Source organism: Epinephelus fuscoguttatus, linkage group LG18 (genome assembly GCF_011397635.1).
Source record: "Epinephelus fuscoguttatus linkage group LG18, E.fuscoguttatus.final_Chr_v1".
Taxonomy (NCBI): domain Eukaryota; kingdom Metazoa; phylum Chordata; class Actinopteri; order Perciformes; family Serranidae; genus Epinephelus; species Epinephelus fuscoguttatus.
In genome coordinates this window covers 20,098,621-20,121,146 of record NC_064769.1, presented here as the reverse complement: position 1 = coordinate 20,121,146, position 22,526 = coordinate 20,098,621, and the positions used below count along the sequence as shown (strand labels likewise).

Below are 22,526 nucleotides of genomic sequence, written 5' to 3'. Positions count from 1 at the left end.
TAGTATGAGTAAACGATATGAAGAACAGGAAAAGTGAAATTAACCCTTAAAGATTTACACCACCTAAATTATGGATTCCAAAATGTTATTTCCATGGTCGAGGAAAGTTCAATTGGTATTTGTGAGCAGGTGCTGCTCTCTCAAAGCCAGAAACCAGAGAAGTCAGTGTCAAACTTGTCATGTTATAGGGTATTAAATATGGAGCCTCTTCGCTGACACAGCTGGGAGCCTGATTTTGTGGAGCCACAGAAGTTTTGTTATATTTTTTATACTCAAATGAGCTTTATTCAGTAGTATTGTTCTCAGGTTTGAAACAGAAAATGTTCCTATACATTCAAAACATTTCTGCGGGTGCTCTCAGTTTCATCTATAACATCTTGTCTAATTCTTCATTGATGGAGCAGCTCTAGACTTTATGGCTTCAACAATTTTAGTTTTAGCACTCTAGCTTTTGGATTTAGGAGAGAGTTGTTTAATTTTACTATGTACTGTCTTAGACCACAGCAATAACATGTATGAATAACATGTATGAATTCTGAAAATGGATGTAGTTCCCCTTAAATATATATTACTTCCAGATACTTCAACAAGACTTTGTAACAGTCTGTGGCCCCCAGTAATAATACCACCATGTAAAAATGAGTAGCAGTCCTGCATTCATAATTTCAATTATCTACTTATTATTTAAATTTTACCCCTGTTTGAGAGGGTTATTGTTGTATTATGGGATTATTGATGCATTAACATGTAAGCAGCATATTAATGTTGTAGCTGCTTGAGGGGGGAGCCACTTTTTGCTTCATATACCCCTATGTGGTTCGATGTATAATTTCAAAATGTAAATGTGTACTTTTATTTGTTGGTCATGTTTTGTATGTAAAATCAAAAACTGTAAACTAACTACTAAAAAGTAAACAAGCTGCGTGGTTTGCTCAGTTCTCAGTGTTTTGGGGTGTCGTCTTCTTGGGACGCCCACTTCGTGGCCTGTCTCTGACATCCCCTGTTATATGGAACTTGGCCTTCAGTTTGCAGATGGTGCTAGGGCTCATTCCAAATAATGCCGCAACACCAACTTGAAGTTGCTCTATCACACGGGCCCTATCCAGATCAGTCAAACGTGTTATGTCGATTCTTGGAGCAGACACCAACTGATTGGCACCTGATTGTCAGCACCTGGGGGTACCAGAAGCTCAAAACTGGCAAATTTTCATGGACGCAACCCACATACTCAGCTCTGCTGCTCATCCCACAAATGCATGTTGCTTACAAATGTGGCACCATTTAAAAGGGAAATAAAGTGTCTTTCCAATAGTGTAAGATTTGATTTATTGATCTATGAAACACAAATTTCCTTCCTTTTTGTACTTAGTTTATGTGTCAAATAAATGTAATAGAGTAGAAAAAATTAATATATTTCCCTCTGAGTGTAGCAGTAGTAGAAGAGCTTAAGTTTGAAATAGCAGAAAATGGAAATACTGTTTGTTTGTTTGAAGGTGTTATTTCGGACATGTTAAAGTACAAAAAGGGGAAAAAAATGCGAGCAATACAGTAAGTCAAACAGATGACGATGTATTTTCACACTTACAGTGGGCATATATACACATAACTGCTATTGAATTGTGATAATTTTAATTATGAAAAATCTCATTTTACAGTTATAAAAGGATGATGTGCCTGCTGTACCACCTTTGTATTTAACCTGTTCCAATGTGGTAAATGTGTGCCCTCAGTACATAAATTATATCATCTAATATTCAGGATGCAGCTGATGCAATAATCCAAATTTTCTCAACCTCACTGTAACAAAAGCTGCTTTATTAGAGCTGTCAATCACTTTGCATGTTCGGATGTGTCTTTTGTGAACAGCACATCTGCCTCTGAAGATGAAACCTGGAACAGCATCAATGAAAGACCAAGGAGAATTTAGTATAAATACTAGATTCTTTATTTAAATATTGTACATATTTTAAAACATATTTACATAAATTAGACCTGCATTGTTACACTGTAGACATAGGTGTATCTTTCATACACACAAACATCGCTTGCTGAAAGGAGGACAATCATACCATACAGACTGCAGAAGCACCTTTGAGAAACAACTTTACAGGAGAGTAAAGACGGGGGAGGGACTTTCACTTACATCAAACACCGGGCAACGTGACCGACACGACACAAGCTTGCAATGACAGGAAAGGCCTCTTGATTACAGGTCTAGCTATTTGTTAAGGCTGAAACTGTGCTCACCCTCATTCTGTAAGTTCACAGCAGCATCACCTACATCACCACCCCTTCTTCTTCTGCATATGGGATACATCCCTCTGTTAAATATAGGGCTATCTCTGAAGTAAATACAAGTTCAGAACCTTTATACACCTTTATAAACCACTCTGAAAGACAAGAACAGATGATTTTTAACTTTGTAAAATGGTACCAGTAGCTGAGAAAGAAACCATGCAGAAAGAACAGTGCAGACGGTTAATATGCAGATCACTGTGTCCATTATGTGTATGAGGAAGAAACATGTCATCTTTACAGCAGGGCTCACACATCAGTGCCCTGATCATGTGTTTACATATGGCTTTCCTTCTTTGGTTTCATAAACCTGTCTATACTTTGTTACAACCAGTCACACACACACATCTTAACCCAAGAATATGATACAGCTTTTGCTCGGATAAAAACAACTTTAGGCATAGAAAAGACATTTTTAATGTCCATCTGAACGTGTCGACCCACACCTCTGGCCATCACACAAGACTCAGAGCACAAGGAATTTACAGTATTGCTGTATGATGTTTGTAACAACAAAGCGCTGTGTATGACATACACAAAGAAAATGTGTCTTTGGTGCACCTGCTTTTAAACTGTAAAGACATTGTCCGAACCACTTGGGTGAGCTGTTAGACAAAAAGGGACAAACTATCATGAGCAGAACAGTACTAATCAAGGTCTTTGATTAATGTCATTTGATGCAACACACACACACACACACACACACACACACACACACACACACACACACACACATTTACACACACTCGTTACAATCATGGCGACCGTGTTCGTATAAATCATGTCAAGTCATATACAGACATCTGAATTACAAAAGAGAAGCAGCAAACAAATGTAAAAGGGAAATAAGGAACGGAGACGTAAAAACAAATTTGACACACCCTCACACACCTACACACACACACACACACACACACACCTGATTCTCGTTAAGATAGCTGGATCTTTGTCATCCATGACACATATTTCCTTTCAGCAGACACTTCAAACTCTTACTACTTTAAAAAAATACATCTCTTCCTTTAAACACACGCCTGACCTATCATTGCAATAGTAAGCATTCCCAGATGCTAGCTTTAGCTTTGTGAGATAGCAAATATTAACATTAAGTACGCCACACATCCCAATAACTCACATGTGTACCACACACACTCACGCTTTTTTTTTTTTTTTTTTTTTTTAAAAACATCCTCCCTACCACACGTGTTGCAGCGATCAATCTCAGCAAAGATCTTCTTGTTCATTTCGGCCAGTGGAAGTGTGGGATTGATAAAGCTCACTTCAAGATTAACATCTATACAAGAAAATATATTTATGAATGCATGTGTACATCCTCCACGATAGTAACGAAATAGCTCTTTGCTTCAGCAGCCGAAGCAAAGACAACAGAAAGGCTGGAACGAAGCCCTAACAACACAAAAATATTTACAACTTATCGGGATGTGCGCTCCGACAGATTCCCCCCTGCCAAGTGACGAAAACTGATTAGCCTTCACGTGTAAGTTCTAACAAGTGTTATGGTTTCCCTTTACAGGTTTCTTTGATCGGAGCACTTTGCTCTTTCAACGTTCACATTCCCAAGAAACTGAAAGCCCATTCTTGAATCTCATTCTCTAATAATACCCATCCATTACTGACATCTGCTTTCTCAGTCCATACATTTGCTTTGTTCAAACACATTAACAACAAGGAACAGAATAACAACTGGAGCAACAGAGACAGCTAGCCAGGTTCAATACTCTATCACTACTCTCCCAAAAATCCCAAACTTGGCTTACTGTTCTTATTATATCACTTTTTTGTACACAAGGGCTACCAGGTTTTAAAGCCCCTTTTAAGCCGATCTGTCCCAGGCTGTCTCCCAGACACCTAGAAAGTGTTGACGCGACACATTCAGACACAAGCGACTGAAAGGCATCCCTCAGCCCGTCGTGCTCAACTCCTCCTGCCTCATGATCAACATGAAAATGTCCTAGCTGCCTGATTCCCCTCAACCGTTCAAGCACCAAAACAACAACAGAGGAAGAAAACAAAAAATGTACACGGGTGGACGTCGGCCCCGCAGCGAGGAGTGTGTGTCGTGGTTGGTGAGCCTCCCCTGTCAGCCCACAGGATGCAGTGCATTTTTGGGAGGGCTGCAGGTGGAAGACTTATGCAGACGGGAAGGGAGGGTCGGCCCCAGAGAAGCACACACACACTCTCAGACACACTTTTTAGTCTGTGTATTCAGCCACAATGGACAGCAGCACCGTGATATCATCTGGCTTCCCTCCTGCAGAAGAAGACAAAAGAGTGTGAGGAACCGTGCCAACACTTATCATCAGTTCACGCAAAGTAGGGCTGGAATTTTTTTCCCACACCCGAGTGTAAGGCTATTTTGAACTCACTGACACTTCCTTTTTTTTATTTAGCTTTGATCCAGCAAATGGAGCCAAACTAAAGGTGCGAGTGCAGCCAGAAAATAACTCTAAACATGGGTATTTAAGTTTTACATTTTTAAGCAGATGATTTTTAAGGACAGCAAAAATATTCACAACTCGTATTCTCTCGCTTACAATCAAATGGTCTATAGTATATTTTATATTAACATATCTGCTTCAAGTATGTGTAATATCAAATCAAACTTAAAAAATAGCTGTTAAAATTGACAAGATATAGTGATGGCTATTTTGTGTCAACCTTTATTTAAGGAAAAAAGGCAAAAAGGCTGTTTTGGTTTAAAGCTGTATTTGGTAACTCTTAAAAAACAATACAGTTTTGTCATACTTGCTGAATCTGTCACTGTATTGATACAGAATTAAATGAGACAGATAATCTGCGAAAAATAAATCATATTCCTCTACCTACTCTATTGCTTTGTAGCGCTTCTCATGGCCTTACTGCATGTGGACAAAAACAACCAAACAATGCAGAGGAGTCCTGAACGCAGCTGTCAATCATGGACACTGCTCATGACCTGCGGCAAACTGTCAAACTAGGCAGCGCTTATCAAATATGAATCAAGATTGCCTTTTTCTCACCTCAAATGTTTCCAGGAACAAATTTTAGTGTACTGGTTACCTGTTAGATATGCTGCCATGAACTGAAACAAAACACCGCCCACTGGCTGGAGCAAACTTTCTTATTTTACAGTTAAAATGATCACTAAATTGTTTCTGAAAACAAATGAGGTGAAACACAGACATGTGGTAACAGAATCTTGAGTCATATCTAATCAGCACTGCCTACTCTGACTGCAGTTCATGAGCTGTGACTGACATGACTGACAGCTGTGTTAGAGACTCCACTGGTTGTTTTTGGTGAGTCAAGGCCATCAGAAGCAGTAGGAAGAGGAGGAGGGACAGGATTTGTCTGGCAGACTATCATGTCTCTTGTTCTTCTTTTGGAATTGAGTGACAGTTTCAGCAAAAAGCTATTTTTTAACAGGCTTTAACAGCTTTTAATAATGCTTGAATTACATGTACTGTTAAAAGGAGGGTGTTTTTAAAAAGGGATAATGTAGTATCTGAAGCACAGTGTACTTACCTCTTACATTCAGGCCATTGTCACAGGCAAACTGTGCAAAAGGGGACATGTAATTGGGGTCGTAGGCAAGGTCGTGAGCTTGCTTTGCAATACTCTGTGCAGTCTGCAGGACGCTGTCATAGTTGGTAGTCTAAAAGGATTAAAAAATAGAATTAAATATGTCTGCATCTGTGTTCACTTACAATCAGATACAGTTTATGTGACAGCTCGAGGAAACTGATATGATGATTGACTAATATGACTGATGTGTGAGAGCGGCACCTTGAGTTTTTTGAGCTCCTGCAGAATCATATAGTCTGGCATGTTGTCAAAGAGGCCGTCGGTTGCCGTCAGGATGATGTCACCGAGCTGCACGTCGAAGGAGGAGCTGTCAGCTGCTTCGGGGCTAGAGGAAACACACACGGGCATGGAAAGATCAGTCACAAGTGTAACAGGAGCCGGCGGCGCCTGAGCTGCTGTCAACAGTGTCCAATATGGAATTAAGCAGGTCAGAAGTCACTCTGCCAAATCTTGCCGGTGGACGCAGCGTGGGTGTTTAATCTGACAGCTGACTCGGAAGCAGCCTGTCCGGTGTGTCCTTGCAGAGGTCCTGTTGCTTGCTGGCGCCTTACCCACGACTCAAGTTTAATTATCGAGAGCCTTTCACCTTATGTTCATGCTTCATCTTGGGGGTTTTTATTTTAAGGTGGCAAATCACAGAGCAGTACATGTACTTAAAGAGGAACACCACCTAAATTAATATATCCAATACGTTATCTCCATGGCCTGGGAAAGATTAATCAATACAATCAATCAACATGAGCCTGAGCTACTCTCTCGCTCAAAGCCTGAAACTAGAGAAGTAGGTCTCCAAATTGTGATGTCATCAAGTATAAAGTTGCTGGTGCAAAGACGATGAATGGGAGCCTTATTTTGTGTGTTCATTTTCTTTTTTATACCTATATGAGCTTTGTTCTATTATGTGTTCTCAGCTCTAAAACAATGTACCCATATGCTCAGAACATTCCCCTGGGAGCTCTCAGTGCCATCAGTAATAATATGTTTCCTAATTCACTGTCGTGGAGCAGCTCCAGACTTCACACCAGACATCACAAATATGAATTTTGGCACTCTAGTTTTTGGATTTGGAAGAAAGATGCTCATTTTTGCAAGTGTTTTTGGACTGTCTTAGACCATAGAACCATTAGACCATTGCATTAATTTTGAAAATGGGCGTAGTTTCCCTTTAAAAAGGAACATTTACTCATTGAACAGCTAAACCTTAAACTTTATTTCACACCTGAAGAGCAGGATTAAACCAGCAGGGGGGAAAAGACACTTTAAAAACAGGACCTCAAGGCTGCTCTAAATGGATTACTAAAGATTTATCCCTTGTTAATCAGGCTGCCATTGTCAGAATCAAGTTGTGACACCTATCTGGGTGGCCTGACACGCCTGTGTGCATGCTTGTACATTGTGTGTCTTGTGCTTGAGATATCACTTTATGAGGAAACATTTTGGAACAGCATTCTTGACGATACTTAATGTGTATGTTCACTATCACACGCCTCGTACTGATGAGTTTTATAGGACGTTTTGATGATAAAGAGGACAGTGTGCTCACTTCTAAAATCTCTGAACTGTAAACGAAAACGACAAACTATAAACAGGATATGAAAAGATTTCCCCTGCAGGCGATAACGATAAATAATAAAGGATTATTAAGTATCTAAGGCGGCTATGTGGAGGCTGAGCCTAGTTTGGCCAGGAGTGTGACACCATAGCAGATCTTGTTTGTTTTGCAAACACTCTCTGACAGTTCCTATTACAAATTTGTTTGCTGCCCACATTAAAAGGATGTGGCATGTGTTAACAAATCCAGCGTGACTCTGCCATCTGAACAATTGTTTGGAAGCAAAAGTGAAAATGAACCTGACTTTTAATCATTTGCTTTGCAAAATAGTGGGCACACCTTACAGGGAGTAGCTCAGCAACACAACTAGGTTTACAAAGGACAATTTAACTTTCATCTTTCTGTGATTCCCCTTGTATTAAAGATAACCTGTGCAGTGTGTTGTAAAGCCAGCAGTATTGCCTCTACTATGAATCTTTTTTTCTAATTTCTATTCTTTAAATTGCATTCACACAATTTGCAACTGACCTGTCGCTGAGCACCACCCCTTCAGCTCCGGGGGGAGCGATTGACAGCTGGAAGGGCGTGTTAAAATAGTGCTGTTGCTCGTCTGAGCGATGAACCACCTCTCCTCCCCGAACCACCAAGAAGCCTGAGTCACCCAGGTTACATGTGTGTAGCCGGTGACTCCGTCGATCCAGAATCACGATACAGGCTGTGCTGCTCCCTACAAAGAGAGGAGAGCAAACAACAACAAGGTTATGGATAAATATAGATGGTGAAATCTGATGAGACACGGTGAAAAAGACATTCATGTCAGTGGGAAAAATGCAAAGATATGTTTTTCAGTTTGAACAGAGAGGCAGAAAAGGAGCACATGCTGTATTCGTGTGCTTCTAGAGAGGCAGAATGCACCTCAACCAGTATATCGTCGCCTTTTGGTGCACCTTCCTCACGAATTTCATGGTCCCACAGTGGGAGGTTGAGCTTATTATGCAATTTGAAAAACAAAGAAAACAAACACAAAGGTCATGGACTGAGCCTGTCCCAGATACCCAGTAACTTTAGGTGCCAACAGTCCAAGTAACCTTGAGCAGGGAAGGTCAGGCACAGACCTTGTCACAGCTTCTCAAAATAAAAGTAGGCCATTTGACAAACATCGTGACAAGGAGGGGAGGAGGGAAACACTCAATGTACGTGCTGGCTATAAATCAGGGATACTGCGTCTCAGAAAAAAATGTGACCTTGGTCACCTGTTGGACATGTGCATGGTTTTAAAAAACTGTCCAGCCCTCCTGCAGTGTCAGTTACAGATTCTTGACCTTATGGGGCTCTGGTGTGAAGCTAAATGTTCACCCCGCATACAAGGGAAGCTGTTCAGTGCCACAAGGTCACTGTCTCTTGACTTCCAAGTGGACGCATGACAAAATACAGTTAGTTATCTCATAGGTATTACATCACTCAGGATACTGACCTAAACCTAAATCAATGATAACTAAAATCCCTGACGTTCTGTGCCTTATCATATATATTACTTTTTAATCATTATCTGTCTTATTTACTCCTCCATCCTTCCACGCATCTTTCTGCCAGGTTGGTAAAAAAACAAACATGCAATTTAAATGAAAATCTGTTCTGCTACGACTTATAGTAACATGTTCTCTGCATCTCGCTAAGCAAGACCAGCACTCTGACTCATCCTGTAGATGTTATGCATTTCTCAGAGTACAGCTGGTCTCATGGGAGGCATGACTCACTGCATCGCTGACTGTGTGTGCACCATAAGGCATAACCTGTATGTAATTTTGAATCGGTGTGTACTCACCTAGCAGGGGAACTTTGTTCTGTAGAAGCTCATAGTAGCCAGATGTAAGGATACCCACTGGGTTACTGGGAGTGAAGCGTCCCTCCTTCACCAGTCGCTCGCAGGTTCTCATTAACGTGGCTGAGAACTGAGACGGGTCGACGCCGTAGTCACGCCAACCACCTACGCCATCTGCAACACCTGATACACAACAGGGGAACAGAACTTTAATGTAGTTGTTTTCTTGGTGCTCACCCATCTGCAAACAAATGCTTTAATCATACTAGCTGAAACAACAGGGCTGACTTACCAATGAGTCCAACACCAGAAAATTCAATCAGCAACTATTTTGAAAATCAATTAATTATCTGAGTCATTTCTCAAGGAAAAATGCCAAACACAGCTTTAAAAATGTGGGCACTCGCTGCTTTCATTCGTCTTGTGTTATGAATATCTAGCTCAGACAAAACAAGCAATTTACTGACATTTTATTTCTAAAAAATAAATGGAAGATGCATCAATAATGAAAAGAATAATTAATTGTACAAGGACACAGTCTGGCATTGATGTGAAGCACCAAACCCCAGACCCATCATATGTCATTTAAATTTAATAAACTGCAGCAGCAGTAACTTTCTCTGCCTGCAGAAGGCGACATGAAAATCATCATCCGAACCAAACACCGCAACTGCTGTGAGGGTTAATGCTTTTTTGGATTAACAAAATGCCAGACTGGATCAGAGAGAAATAAATGTGATGGCAGCCGATCCAAGTGGGTAGCGCATACTCAGGATTCAGCAGGATGATACTGGATGACTCGACTGCATATCTTTTTAGTGCATACTGTCAAGATCAAGAGCTATAAAGACGGTGGCAGGAGCAAACAGACCTTGATTAAACTGCAGCTTGCATCACCCGACAAAGCAAATACTTTTGGTTATGTTTAAAAAAATGGATGTTTCTTTAAAATCAGAGCTGTAAAACAAGAAGAAAATGCTTGTAATGATAGTGCTATAACATGTATCTTCAAGGCATACTATTATAGTATTTTGCCCTCAGTTACCCCATGTCATGTCCATGTTCATCACGTTGTTAGTGAGCTACTGGCATCAATCTATGGTATGTGAAAACATCATTTTTAATCATATGTAATATCCCCATGCTGTAGTTTCATTTTCTGTTTGTGCTGCAGGTGGAAATTCCCTGGATTAGGAAACTAAAATAACAAAATACACCCTGGGAATCTCCTGGAAATTCCCTCTGCCATGTTGGAAGAAAGAACCACCATCCATTACTGTTATTCAAGCAAAAATAATATTTCTTAAAAAACTGTCTTGATAGCCACCCCAGTCCACTTCAGGGAAGTTCACCCCAGATTTAACTACCACCACATCTCAGCTTGCCATGTGAAACACGTGAAGCCCCTGTTGGGGGTTTTGTTTCTCAGCACTGGCTATTTTTACTTTATATCACCAGTTCAACATTTCAGACTCCACATTGCTTGAAAACTATAAAACACGAAGCAAACGTGTCGACCAAGCCACGTGGTTAGTGAAGTATTTCGCTGTTTAACCTCCTGTCAGCTGGGCGGTGAGGACAAAGCAATTACACTCGGCTAAGCTAGCAGGCTACTGACGCTATTAGCAACATGGCTGCCTCCATGCTCAACCATTCTGACCTTTGCAAGACATTGTAATGTTGAGTCTGGGAGGCTGTTATAAGGACTTTTAAAGTGCTCGCCACCTTTAATGAAGCTTATCTACGTCTCCTAATTAGGTGTGTTTGATATGTTGCATTGCCGCTGTGTATTCTGCAGTTGGAGCTCATCTGGGTGAAAGGTCACTCGGTGTTTCACCTTAATATCACCCGCTAACGGTACATAACGACAGTTTATATGTCAAATTACATGCTTGTTGCCACATTGAGCTTCTGTGAGGATTTGTGAGGCGTCATTTAAACCAAGAGGAGCTGACATAGCGATGGAGAGGGGAGAAAAGTTATAGCTGTGTATCTGGAGGGGGTGGGGGCAGTTGTGTTTTCATCTGAGGGTCGGTGCACGTGCAGGCTAGCTAACTGAAGGTCACCTGAGCACAGATGGTGTCTAACATACCCCAGCAAGATAAATGCAGTGTTTTTGTGAGCTTACCCAAAACGTCTGCGTTCCTGTTCCGCGCAATGAAGCAGGCATCATCACCGTAGCACATCCCTTTCTTCAGGATCCCCTTACGAAAGTCTTTACCGAAGCCATAACTGGCGGTGATCAGGCTGTAGTCCCGACCGTCCGTCTGAGAGAGTCCGCCCAGGACAGCCCTGGCTACCAGTCTGCCATAAGACAGTACGGATAACATCCCCTAGCAAGCAGCAACCCAGTCTTGTTTCAAGCACACACACACTGTCCCTTCTTCTCTCTCTGCCCGGCCCCGGCCGCCTGCCTGCTGGGCTACTTCTTCTGATAGAGCCCCGGCTGTCTGTCTTTATCCGTCCATTCGCTCGTGACCGGCCCGCTTCCGTGAAATAGTAACGTGGCCCCAGCGGTTGCTAACTCGGCTAACACCCCACCGTCCGTCCGGACTGATTAACGGTCAGTTTATGTCTCAGGTGTAGGTTTCATGAACGCAGTTCCTCCGCTGGGCTCCCTCCTTCCCGACATGTTTCCACTGTGTACCGGACAGAGAGCTGCGAGTACATACGGGTGTTTGACGGTTTACTAAATTGACGTCACGGCAGGCCGACATCATCCAATGACAGAGCAGCGTGACGAACGCTCGTGCTGCGGATACTGAGCCATAGAATATCAATCCACCTGTTCCGTCCATGCTGAAGACTGGGTGGAAATTATTTTATATACGTATATATTGAAACAGAAGTGCTCTGACAAAAAAATATCAGGAGCACATTAAGTTCTGCTCCCGACCATTCTTCTAGATGCTTTTAGCCTTCCTTATTTAATGATAAACAGATAGAGAAAGCAAACAATGTATGATAAATACTGTATAAATAACCGTTAAGAAGGATATTTCAAGATATTATATAAATTACTTGGTAAAGCTTTTGTTAGACAGACTTATACTGAATATTGATTATAAGTGTGATTTCTATGGACTGGAAAAAAGATATTATTTCCCATTATTTATTTATTTTTATTTTTTTCTGGTTATACACCAAAATATTTTGGATTGATGTTGCCAGCTCCCTAAAAAAGACAAGAGTACCTCCAACTATCCAAAAAGACACTTGAGATAAATGTTGAAACAAATACGTTTGATGTAATAATATATGTGATATGTGTAATGATAACATGTTGCATAGCACACAACTCTTTATTTATTATTTTGGAAAATTCCATATTCGTAAGAAAAAAAAAGGTCAGAAACCAAACCGACTTTCCTGTACTTTATTAATACATTTTTATCAACACAGCACCATGTTCCTTAATGTTAGAAAAAGAACAACCAAAAAAACAAACAAACAGAAAATACAAAATAAGACCTATAAGTTATTAAATGATTATACAATGATGCATATAACAAAAACCATGACATTATAAATTTTGTATTATATTTTTGTATTTTTTGTGTGTGTGTTTTGAGTTTTTGTTCTTTTATTTTATTGTTTCTGTATCTGTTTATGTTCTGGAAATGTATTTGTGCACAATAAAGGAAGTGGACAAAACAACAACAACAACAACAACAACAATACCTTTAAGTTATTAAATGATTATAAAATGATGCATATAATAAAAACCCTGGCAACGTTGTATTATTTTTGTATTTTTTTGTTTGTGTTTTTAATTTTTGTCCTTTTGGTTTGTGTTTATTTTTGTTGTTTTTGTACCTGTTTATATTCTGTAAATGTATTTGTGCACAATAAAGACAGTGGACAAACACCACCCACGCCAACAACACCAATACTTTTAAGTGATTAAATAATTATAAATTTATGCATATAACAAAAACCCTGGTATTATAAATGGTTTTTTTTTGTCCTTATAGTTTGTGTTTATTTTTGTTGTTTCTGTCTGTTTATGTTCTGTAAATGTATTTGTGCACAATAAAGAAAGTGGACAAAACAACAACAACAACAATAAGAGCTTTAAGTTATTTAATGACTATGAAATTATGCATATAACAAAACCTCTGGCATTATAACATTAAAATATATTATTTGTTGATTTTTTTTTTAATTTTGTCCTTTTATTTTGCGTTTATTTCTGTTGTTTATGATTCGTTTGTATTTTGTAAATGTAGTCGTGCACAATAAAGACTGTGGAGGGAAAAAAAAAAAAAAAAAGCCCGACGGACCCGCAGTTCCTGCAGTGAGCTGGGATGAAGTGCGCAGGCTTCAGATGTGCACTTGTTCTAAACGTCTGGACATAACGGAGGACGTTGGACTGTACCATCCTTGGCACTGTCTAGCCTGCGGTGCATTTCTATTAATTATAAGGTTATTTTATAATTTAACAAAGGCTCCAGAAAATATAAACCCATCAAAACTCACACTATCTGTCTTTGTATTTTTTTTTAATTGGCCTACCAGCAAATGCTGCTTATATTGTAGTAAAATACAGTTTGAGGTCAGAAATGGAGCTGGCAGTTAAAGCTAACTAATTCGAGTTAGTGCCCATGTATAAGTGATAATAAATTCATACGCTTCTTGAAATGAAACACGTGCAGAAATAACCTTTTGGTTTTAGTTGTGGTTTTGGGCTAAATCATCATTATCACAAGTACGTCACAGGAAACTGTCCCCACCTCTATTCCCTACAGGCTACTTGCTGTGCATGAAAACGAGCGCACCCGAGCAAGAAGAAACACCCTGAGCCAGAGTCCATAACCGTGCTGAGGGAGGGAGAGAGCACAACAACGCATTATCACCGAATTACCACTGAGACAGACACACACACATACACACACAGACCGTCTCTTCACGGTAAGAAATAATTCACTTATAATCTGTTGATGATGTTATTTATTTGTGGGTAGGCTCGACGGGGGAAATAAGCGACACACATATTATTAGAGCCTATGTGTGCCGCTTTGTCGGCAGGATGCTGATGATGCAATGACTGGTACTCACCGTTTTAAGATAAAAAAACAGGCCATCGTTCACTCTTTATTGCTGGCACAGGCCTATTATTATTAGTATTTAGGCATATTTCTATTTAGATTAATCAAATGATGTGAGGATAATGGTGAGAGGGTGCATCGTGAATGCCTTTGAAACGTTATTACGAGTTACCTTTTTGGATTGATTGACTATTTCTCGCTCTTTGGTCTATAGAGTAATATAATTGGTTATATAACAATCCACTGTTAAATGAGAAGGTAGCACTGGGCCATTTGATATGTCATTTCTCAGGAAAAGGAGTGGCAACGCTTGTTTTAATATGCTTGACTCTTATTATGATCATTACTGTGACACACTTTTCTCTCCAGGTCCATGATGGGGAGGTTGTGTGACATAGCTCTTGTGTCCCTCCTGATTGTGTTTCTGTTGAACACTGAATCAGCATGGGCGAAGAGAGGCGGCAGCAGCAGCGGCAAGAAAACCTCTTCTTCTTCATCTTGGAACAACAGGGGTGGGACACAGTCAAAACCATCTCAGCCGGGAAGCTACCCCCGACAGCCACAGAGTCCCAATCGAAACCCCAATCCATACCCTGCTGGGGGAAGTTACCCTGGAGCAGGCAACACTAATCCAGGAGGAGTCCCCAGACAAAACCCACCAAATTATCCAGGAGTTGGTAGTAACCCCAACCAATATCCCGGTAGAGCCAATCCTGGAGGTTATCCAAACCAGAACCCTGCAGGTGGATATCCTGCTGGGGGGTATCCGAACCAAAACCCAGGGAGAGGGAATTATCCACATCAAAATCCACCTGCAGGAGGCTACCCGGCGGGAGGTAGCTATCCAGGCAGACCTGGCAACCCAGGAGGATATCCTAACCAAAACCCTGCAGGAGGCTACCCTGCAGGAGGCTACCCTGCTGGAGGCTACCCTGCTGGAGGCTACCCTGCAGGAGGCTACCCTGCTGGAGGCTACCCAGGTGCAGGAGGGTATCCTAATAGGGGAGGTGTCAATCCAGGTGGGTACCCGGCAGGTGGTTACCCAGCAGGTGGTTACCCAGCAGGTGGTTACCCAGTCAGAGGGGGGAATACAGGACAGGGTTGGGGTCAGCCGGGCTGGGGTCAAGCTGGTGGGTATCCGGGGGGTTACCCTGGTGGAGGGGTTGGTGGCTACACCAACTGGAACCCGAATAATAAGATCCTCAGTCCCCGCTATGGTGGAGGATATGGATATGGCGGTGGTCATGGGATGGGAGGGTCTCCTTTCTCTCGTTCTGTGCAGAACATGGGCTACGCGCCCAAGTCTTCAGGTTTTGCCAAGAAAGCCATGCTGGCAGCAGGCGTGGGTGCTGTGGCTGGAATGGCCGTCGGATATGGATTAGGGCGCTTCCCTCGACCACACTTCAGTTTCCGCAATCCCGAAGAAGAGTACTACTACAACAACTACATGTATCGGCGTTATGGCACCCAGTCCACGGATGAAAAGGACTATGGGCGTGATTATGTCTACAAGCCTCCACCTCGGGCAGAGTCTTACGACAAGTTCATGGATAACTGTATGAATAGGACTGACACTCTGAAAGACCAGAGGAGTGGCTCGACCACGCCTAAAAGTCAGGGTGAAGCTGATGATGATGATGACACCGTCAGCATTGAGGAGATTGGATACCCGGCCCTAATCGTGCAAGTCAAGGCCCGGCGCTGCGTCGAGCAATATATGGTCTACTCGGAGCGCTTTCTGCAGGAACGAAAGGCGGAACAACAAGTCATGCCAAGTGGCAGCAGCCCTATAAACTACGGGGCAGCTCAACTTTTCACGTCCCTCCTCATGCTACTTTCCAGCATGCTACTCCTCCAGTGAGAACACTTTGTCCTCCTTTTACTATACCCTAAATGGATTTCTACTTCCTCCATTATATCTGCACGACCATACAAGGCTAATGTATATTATCTCCATAGCGGCTTTCTGGGTCATATAAAGTCAGTCCTCTATTATCGTCTCAGAAAACTAATATGTGTATATAGTAACTAAAGGTGTCCATTTTAAGAGGCAGCAGTCAGTGTAAGATTTCACAGTTAGATCATGGAGGCATCAGTTGTGTGTTGTACAAGCTGCACGATTTTCTCTCTGTTAAGTTTCTCAATAATTAATTTTACATCTTTGTTATTTTTGCACTTATTTTTACTCCACATTATTACGCACTGAATGCATAGAAAACAGATTCAGGGTACTTAAGTTCAGTTTTTGTGACAGTTTATTGGTACAATATGTCTGCTACTGTGTAAAATATGAATGTAACAGTAAGAGCTCCGACTAACATCATTCACTCATCCGTTTCATCTGCACTGGACAATTCAACGGACTGATTTTTCAGTGGGTTAAATGTGCTTAAAGCGAAATTTTGCTCGCATGTAACACAACCCTGATTTAAAAAAAATTGGGATTCTGTGTAAATGGACATAAAAACAAAGTGTAATGTAAATCCTTTTTGACATACAGTGGAGGAAACATATTTCCAATGCAGCTATTCATGTGAGATAAGACCAGACATTAGTATTAACTCAATAAAACTACAAAGATAAGAAACTGTAATGTTTTCATCCATAAAAATTGTGTGGAATGACACAGAAGAAAAGTATTAAACACACTGACTGACATTTATATAACACTTGGAGAAGCCTTTGTTTGCAATGCCAAGATCAAGGCTCTTCCTGTCTTTAAAAAAGAAATCTCTCACAGTCATCGGGTGGGATGTTGGTCCATTCGTCCACACAGACTCTTTAAATCCTGAGAATTTTGGGGCCTGTTGCGAAGACAAATAAAAAAAGAACTTTCACCCTCAAAACTTTAACGATTATACCCTTTTCCTACCAAATTAGCTATGGTTCTTGTGGTTCTGTTCAGGATGATGTTCAAGTATGAACCAACTATTAAAGAGACCACTGCATGCTCTTTTTTTGTCTGACAATTTCTCACTTGACTTCCTCAGTGTTGCCCTGTCCAACCTGTCGAATATGACATGCCCACTGATGTCGTCTAGGAAAAACTGCCATTTTTTGGTTCCAGCTGAGAACTAACTTTTTGGGTTCTCAACCAATTTATTTTTTGGCCAAAGTGCTCTAAATGGATCAAGATTAGGTGTGTAAACTAGAATAGAACCACTTTAATGTTGGTGGAAAAGAGTATTAGTGTCCTCAGTTCCCGAAACGCTTCCTGAATTTCATTAAAAGAGAAGGTGATGTAACACAGCGGTTAACATGCCCTTGTCCCGACATTTTTGGATCGTGTTGCAGGCATTAAATTCAGAATGAGTGTATATTTACACAAAACAACAAATTTATCAGTACACTATATTACACTATACACTATGTTCAATTAAATACAGGTTGAAAAGGATTTACAAACCATTGCGTTCTGGTTTTATTCCCGTTTTACACATTGTCACAACTTTTTTGGATTCTGGGTTGCACAAAAGAATGTTTAACCCAGTGCTGATGCACTTTAAACCATTTAAACACCAGGTTTTCAAAGCAGATGTCGTGGTCACTTCTAAATAATATAGTATGTCAATGGGAACAAAAGGAGATATGATTCCTTCAGATGTTTTTTTTTTCGGGATCAAGCACAGCCAAAACAAGAAGAAAATATGTTATCAGTGACAGAAAAGAAGTAAACGCCCTCAGTTCATAATGTGGCTTGCTAACAGTTCAGTAATGGATATGTGGCGATGACTGGCTCTGCGTTGTTTAATGGAGATGAGGCCATTTAATGGTCATAACCGAGACATGGTCCCATACAAACATATTGAATCAGACTTCCCTAATGACCACCATCAGTTGACCATATTTGGAAATGCTGCCTGTGGACAAATGGTTTACTATCTTACAGTTAACAGTTAAACACTTAAATGGTACAAATCTAAATATGACTGAAGGAACGTGGTACTCTCACAGTTTGCTGCCTGTAAAATCCTGGATTGCATCTAATAGCCCTTGACAATAGGGGGGCGTCAGTGAGCTTGTGTCCTTTGATGTGCAGCAAATGTCATCAGTGGTGTAGTGATGTTGCTGCCTTGCCTGCAGCTGTTGAGAACAATAGGAACATTTGTTGTCGTGCCTGATGTTTTAAGTCTGTGCAGTGCTACATGTTGTCCGGTGCAAGCTGGGATTTGACTGAGGTTTTGCACAGATAAGGTCCGTAACAATTCAAGACTTCAGTGCTGAATTCTGGTATCAGAGCATTAACACTAAGCTTTACGGTAATCTCACTCTTCACACACAGCCCCTTAATGTCGTATCTATCATGAGTCAGGCAAGATTAAACTGAAGCTGGAGGCACTGGCTTACAGTTTCCTGGAAACAGTGGAGGTTACAGCGTCTGTTGGTTCACTGTCACATTGTACATGGATACTGCTGTGGTTGGAGTTTCCAAGCAATTTTCTAGGTTTGAGCCAGTCAGTACATCTCCCATCTTCCTCTCATCACTTGAATCTTTGCGAATCACAGTCAGATAGTTACAGGTCTGTAAATACTTCTGTTTGCTTTCCACAAACCCCAGACTCCCCTGGCTGTCATGGTGTATGTCTCCCCAGGAATGAAACTCTTGCCCTCCTTTTTCTGCCACTGGATCTGTGAGTTTGTGTATTGTATAAATTTATCTGCACCCTAATTTCTTTGTGTTTGTGATGATTTTACAGCTCCAGATTGTTTTCTTTTTATCTGAATGTTCTAATTATTTCTCCCCCTCTGCGTTTGTAAAGCACTTCGTTGCTGTGTTTTGAAAAGTGGTTCATACATTAAGTTTGAAGGCTTTTCAAGTTAATGTTTATTTTAAAGAGAAGCTGTCACTATTCATTTCAGTCCGCTATTTTGACAGAGCACTCCTGCATCCTGTCTGTTGCATGATGCAGTCCAAACATTGACAGTGTATCTAGAGGTGTTCAAATGCTCTGTTTTAAAGTGAAGGTCTTTTGTCCTTATGTGTTATTTCACATTCCACTTGTATTCTTTCAAAGTCTGCAGCATTTTTTCCTGTTCATTTTTGTTGAATCTGGCAAAATGTTTTCAATTGATATGAAGTGACAATTTGACATTTTCATACTAACCAGGCTGTAGAATATCTGTAAAGTGCACTTATTTCCCTTTAGCTTTAGATATTCTGTATCTGTGTCACTGAGCTCATTTTGACATCTGTGTGACTCCTCTGATTTTGACTTGCAGTTGTTAACGCTTTGGGTTACTTACATGATTAATATGATTTGTCATGAATGTTTGTGTGTTAAATAAAATAAGTAACAACATAATGGTTTCTCATGTCTATATGATATAACTCCACAAACACTGCCACATATTCTTGTTCACAATCTCCTTTATACTAAAGCACTATTTAAATAATAACACCAATTTATAGAATAAAGACAATAAAACAAATAATAGCTAATATGTTACCTAACCTATAGAGTTACTTGCAGTTTAACTCTCAGCCACCATTTGCTTTGACTCTGACAGGACATATCTGCATTAGAAAACATCTCCAACTTTAGACTGTATTAGGCAAAGCTTTTTATTAACATTAATGCATTTGGTATATTTTGTTGAATGAAAAAAGGTCAAAACTATAGCTCCAAAAACAGTGGCAACATTTTATGTGGATAGTCAACCTACATTTCAACAGTTTATTAGTTGAGATTCAACAATTCTGCAGATGTTTTACAGACTATCGAACATAATTCCTGAAAATACCTACATATTCTCAGAAGAATTTACCATAAAACCTCAAGTCCCTTTTGGTGTGGCTACTTATTTTGACAAATAAATGCCTGTCTCAATTAGACACCTGGTCTAGTTGCCATGCAGTTCTTTTTTAAAATAGACATTATTTGAATGTATAAAACCAGGTTGCTGTCTAACTCAAATTATGTGTCCATTCCTCAATTACCCTGTAAGTTACTCATATTCCTTAAGTCCGTAAGGGTCCTCAGATCATGATTGAGATATTATCTGAAACTTAATTTTATACACAAGTAATATCCGTAGGTTTAAATAAACAACGTGATTGTATTTCCTGATCTTTGCTGAGCAACAGTTTTGTGTGAAAGGAATTAAAGGCCTGTCCTAAATTTAGAGCCCGGGCTATTAATTAAAGTTTTACAGTAGTTGAACTTGAACTGTTTACACAACCTGTGCAGCTTAGATTGAATAAATAGTTCAAGTTCAAATTCATTTTCTGGGAATATGTATTGATGATAAACATCTGCAGAATAAAGTGACTGTCAAATCTCAACTAATAACCTGTTGAAACGTTACAAATACTCTATAAACTCTCTGTAGGCAGACTATCCAAATGAAGTGTCAGCATTATTAGTCTCTTGACACAAAAGTTTAATAAATCTAAAATGAGTCATTTGTATTTTTTGACATTTACCTCAGCAGTTGTCTTATTTGATGGTTCCGGCTTTTCAAATGTGAGAACTGACTGCTATTCTTTGTCTTAGGTCTCAGGATTTTGAATATTTTGGAGGTCCTGACTGTTCCTTAAACAGAACAAAACATTTGATCTTGTCACGTTGAGCTTTGAGAATTTTTTAAAATTTGTATATTGACATCTTTTCTAATGTTTTGCAGACTAAATTGATGAAGATAGATTGATTAATCAAGTAAATCAGCAGAAATAATTGTTTGTTATAGCTTTATAGTCAAAACATATGTTCACCAAAGGAAGCTGCAATATAGTCACTTATAGTGATACCCAGCCCATGCTGCTTATGCATTCTTTTGCAGGATGATTTCTTTGGCAGAGGAAAAGAGAGGGGATGACATGCAGCAAAGGGCTGCAGGCTGGAGTAAAGACCTTGGCTGCCGTGGCAAGGACATTGCCTTCAAATATAGGATGCTCTAACCCACTAAGCCACCAGGTACCTTGCCCATTATTATTAACTGTTTTTTCATGATGGCCTAAAGGTAGTCAAATTTTACTGAGTCAGCAATCATACTGGAATCAGCCCATGAAACAAACACCATGTGTATGTTTCTACCATAGAATAAGGTTTCTAAAGCCACTGAAATTCCAGAAATAAAATACTGCACTCTGCACTCATACACAGTTAGTAATATCACCATCACCTTATATTAAACAATAAAAGACAGGAAGGACAATTTGTTCAAAGGGGCTTTTATTTTATTGATGATTGATTTCTTTCCTTGTGGTTACATATCTCTTATCCAGGCTGCTATCAGGAAAGACACCACATGTCCAAGCGTGAGGAAGATGTTCGCCGTGGGTGCGGGGGCAGCCGCCTTAACAAATGCTCTCCAGAGATCTTGCTTTTGCAAATTTTGGCCTTCTCTGGGGTAAAGCTGCTGATCTTGCTCAGACGAGGAGGTCTTATGGCTGTGATGCTTCCCAGATCCGTGCTTTGGCTTGCCGAACAACCCCAGCCCGTATCCGGTTCCGGTGCCTCCCAGAATCCCTGCTGCTGCTGCTCCCGCCCACTTCAGGCCCTGCTTGGAGAGGTCTCGGCCCTGGGAGGGAGGGGCTTTGCTGCCATCACCTTTCCCTTTATTCTTGCTGCTTCCACGCTTACTGTAAACACCTGGGCACAGGGCTGCCATGAGCAACAGCCAAACCCACAGTAAGAGAAGCTTCTGCTGGCCGGTCATACTGGAGATCTGAACCCCTCAAAACACACCTACATGTATAAATAAAAGAGTGACAGGTGAAGGCTCAGGGTGAATAGCCTGAGGCTGACAAAATTAAATGATACTGCTCTGTCTTTGTGTTTTATGCTGCATATTTATTCTATTATCTAAGAGACAAAGCGAGAAGGTTTGGCTGTCGTTCAAACTGCCATTAAAGCTTTTGATTGAGCTCCCTGCACATCCAGAGTCACATGCTCACCAGACCTGACACAACAGAGATCCAGAACTATCCACATGCTCTGTCTAGCTCTGTCAACACTGGGATTAGCTGGGCATTATGTGTGTGATGCATATTTCTCCCTTTCATAATGCATTTGTTTTCCCTGGCTCTGATAAGCAGTGATCGTTACAGAACATATTTATGATGTAGTATCAAACAGCGAGGATATGCATGCATCATATAAGCATTACATCTGGAAGGAGGTACTTTCTAAATCTTAAAACATACAGATAAAATGTGCTGAAATCAACAATTTTACAATTCACACACAAAAATAAAGATTTTGTCTTTTTTTTTTTACCTTTC

General features: G+C 40.5%; 2 protein-coding genes across 3 annotated transcripts; one reads left to right on the top strand and one right to left on the bottom strand.

Annotated features, from left to right (window-relative positions):
* Positions 1-1,922: 1,922 nt before the first annotated feature.
* On the bottom strand, positions 1,923-11,939 carry LOC125905982 (protein phosphatase PTC7 homolog). The gene is made up of 6 exons (XM_049604334.1): positions 11,383-11,939; positions 9,258-9,437; positions 7,961-8,159; positions 6,082-6,205; positions 5,821-5,950; positions 1,923-4,567 (listed from the first exon to the last, which is right to left on the bottom strand). The coding sequence occupies exons 1-6, from the start codon at positions 11,582-11,584 to the stop codon at positions 4,509-4,511; spliced, it is 894 nt and encodes a 297-aa protein (XP_049460291.1). The 5' UTR covers positions 11,585-11,939; the 3' UTR covers positions 1,923-4,508.
* A 2,071-nt stretch (positions 11,940-14,010) lies between these two features.
* LOC125906174 (prisilkin-39-like) lies at positions 14,011-18,051 on the top strand. 2 transcript variants are annotated; one of them, XM_049604626.1, is made up of 3 exons: positions 14,011-14,165; positions 14,672-15,243; positions 15,274-18,051. In XM_049604626.1, exons 2-3 carry the CDS (start codon positions 14,676-14,678, stop codon positions 16,161-16,163), a joined length of 1,458 nt encoding a protein of 485 aa, XP_049460583.1. In that variant the 5' UTR covers positions 14,011-14,165; positions 14,672-14,675; the 3' UTR covers positions 16,164-18,051. The 2 variants fall into 2 exon arrangements, with proteins under 2 accessions (XP_049460583.1, XP_049460582.1); XM_049604625.1 differs by having other exon boundaries at positions 14,672-18,051.
* Positions 18,052-22,526: the final 4,475 nt, after the last annotated feature.

Coding starts and splice junctions, on each gene's coding strand:
- LOC125905982 (XM_049604334.1), bottom strand. CDS start 11,584: ATGTTATCCGTACTGTCTTATGGCAGACTGGTAGCCAGGGCTGTCCTG. Junction 8,160..9,257: donor GAACAAAGTTCCCCTGCTAG/GTGAGTACACAC, acceptor CTCTCTTTGTAG/GGAGCAGCACAGCCTGTATC. Junction 4,568..5,820: donor CAATGGCCTGAATGTAAGAG/GTAAGTACACTG, acceptor CTTCTTCTGCAG/GAGGGAAGCCAGATGATATC.
- LOC125906174 (XM_049604625.1), top strand. CDS start 14,676: ATGATGGGGAGGTTGTGTGACATAGCTCTTGTGTCCCTCCTGATTGTG.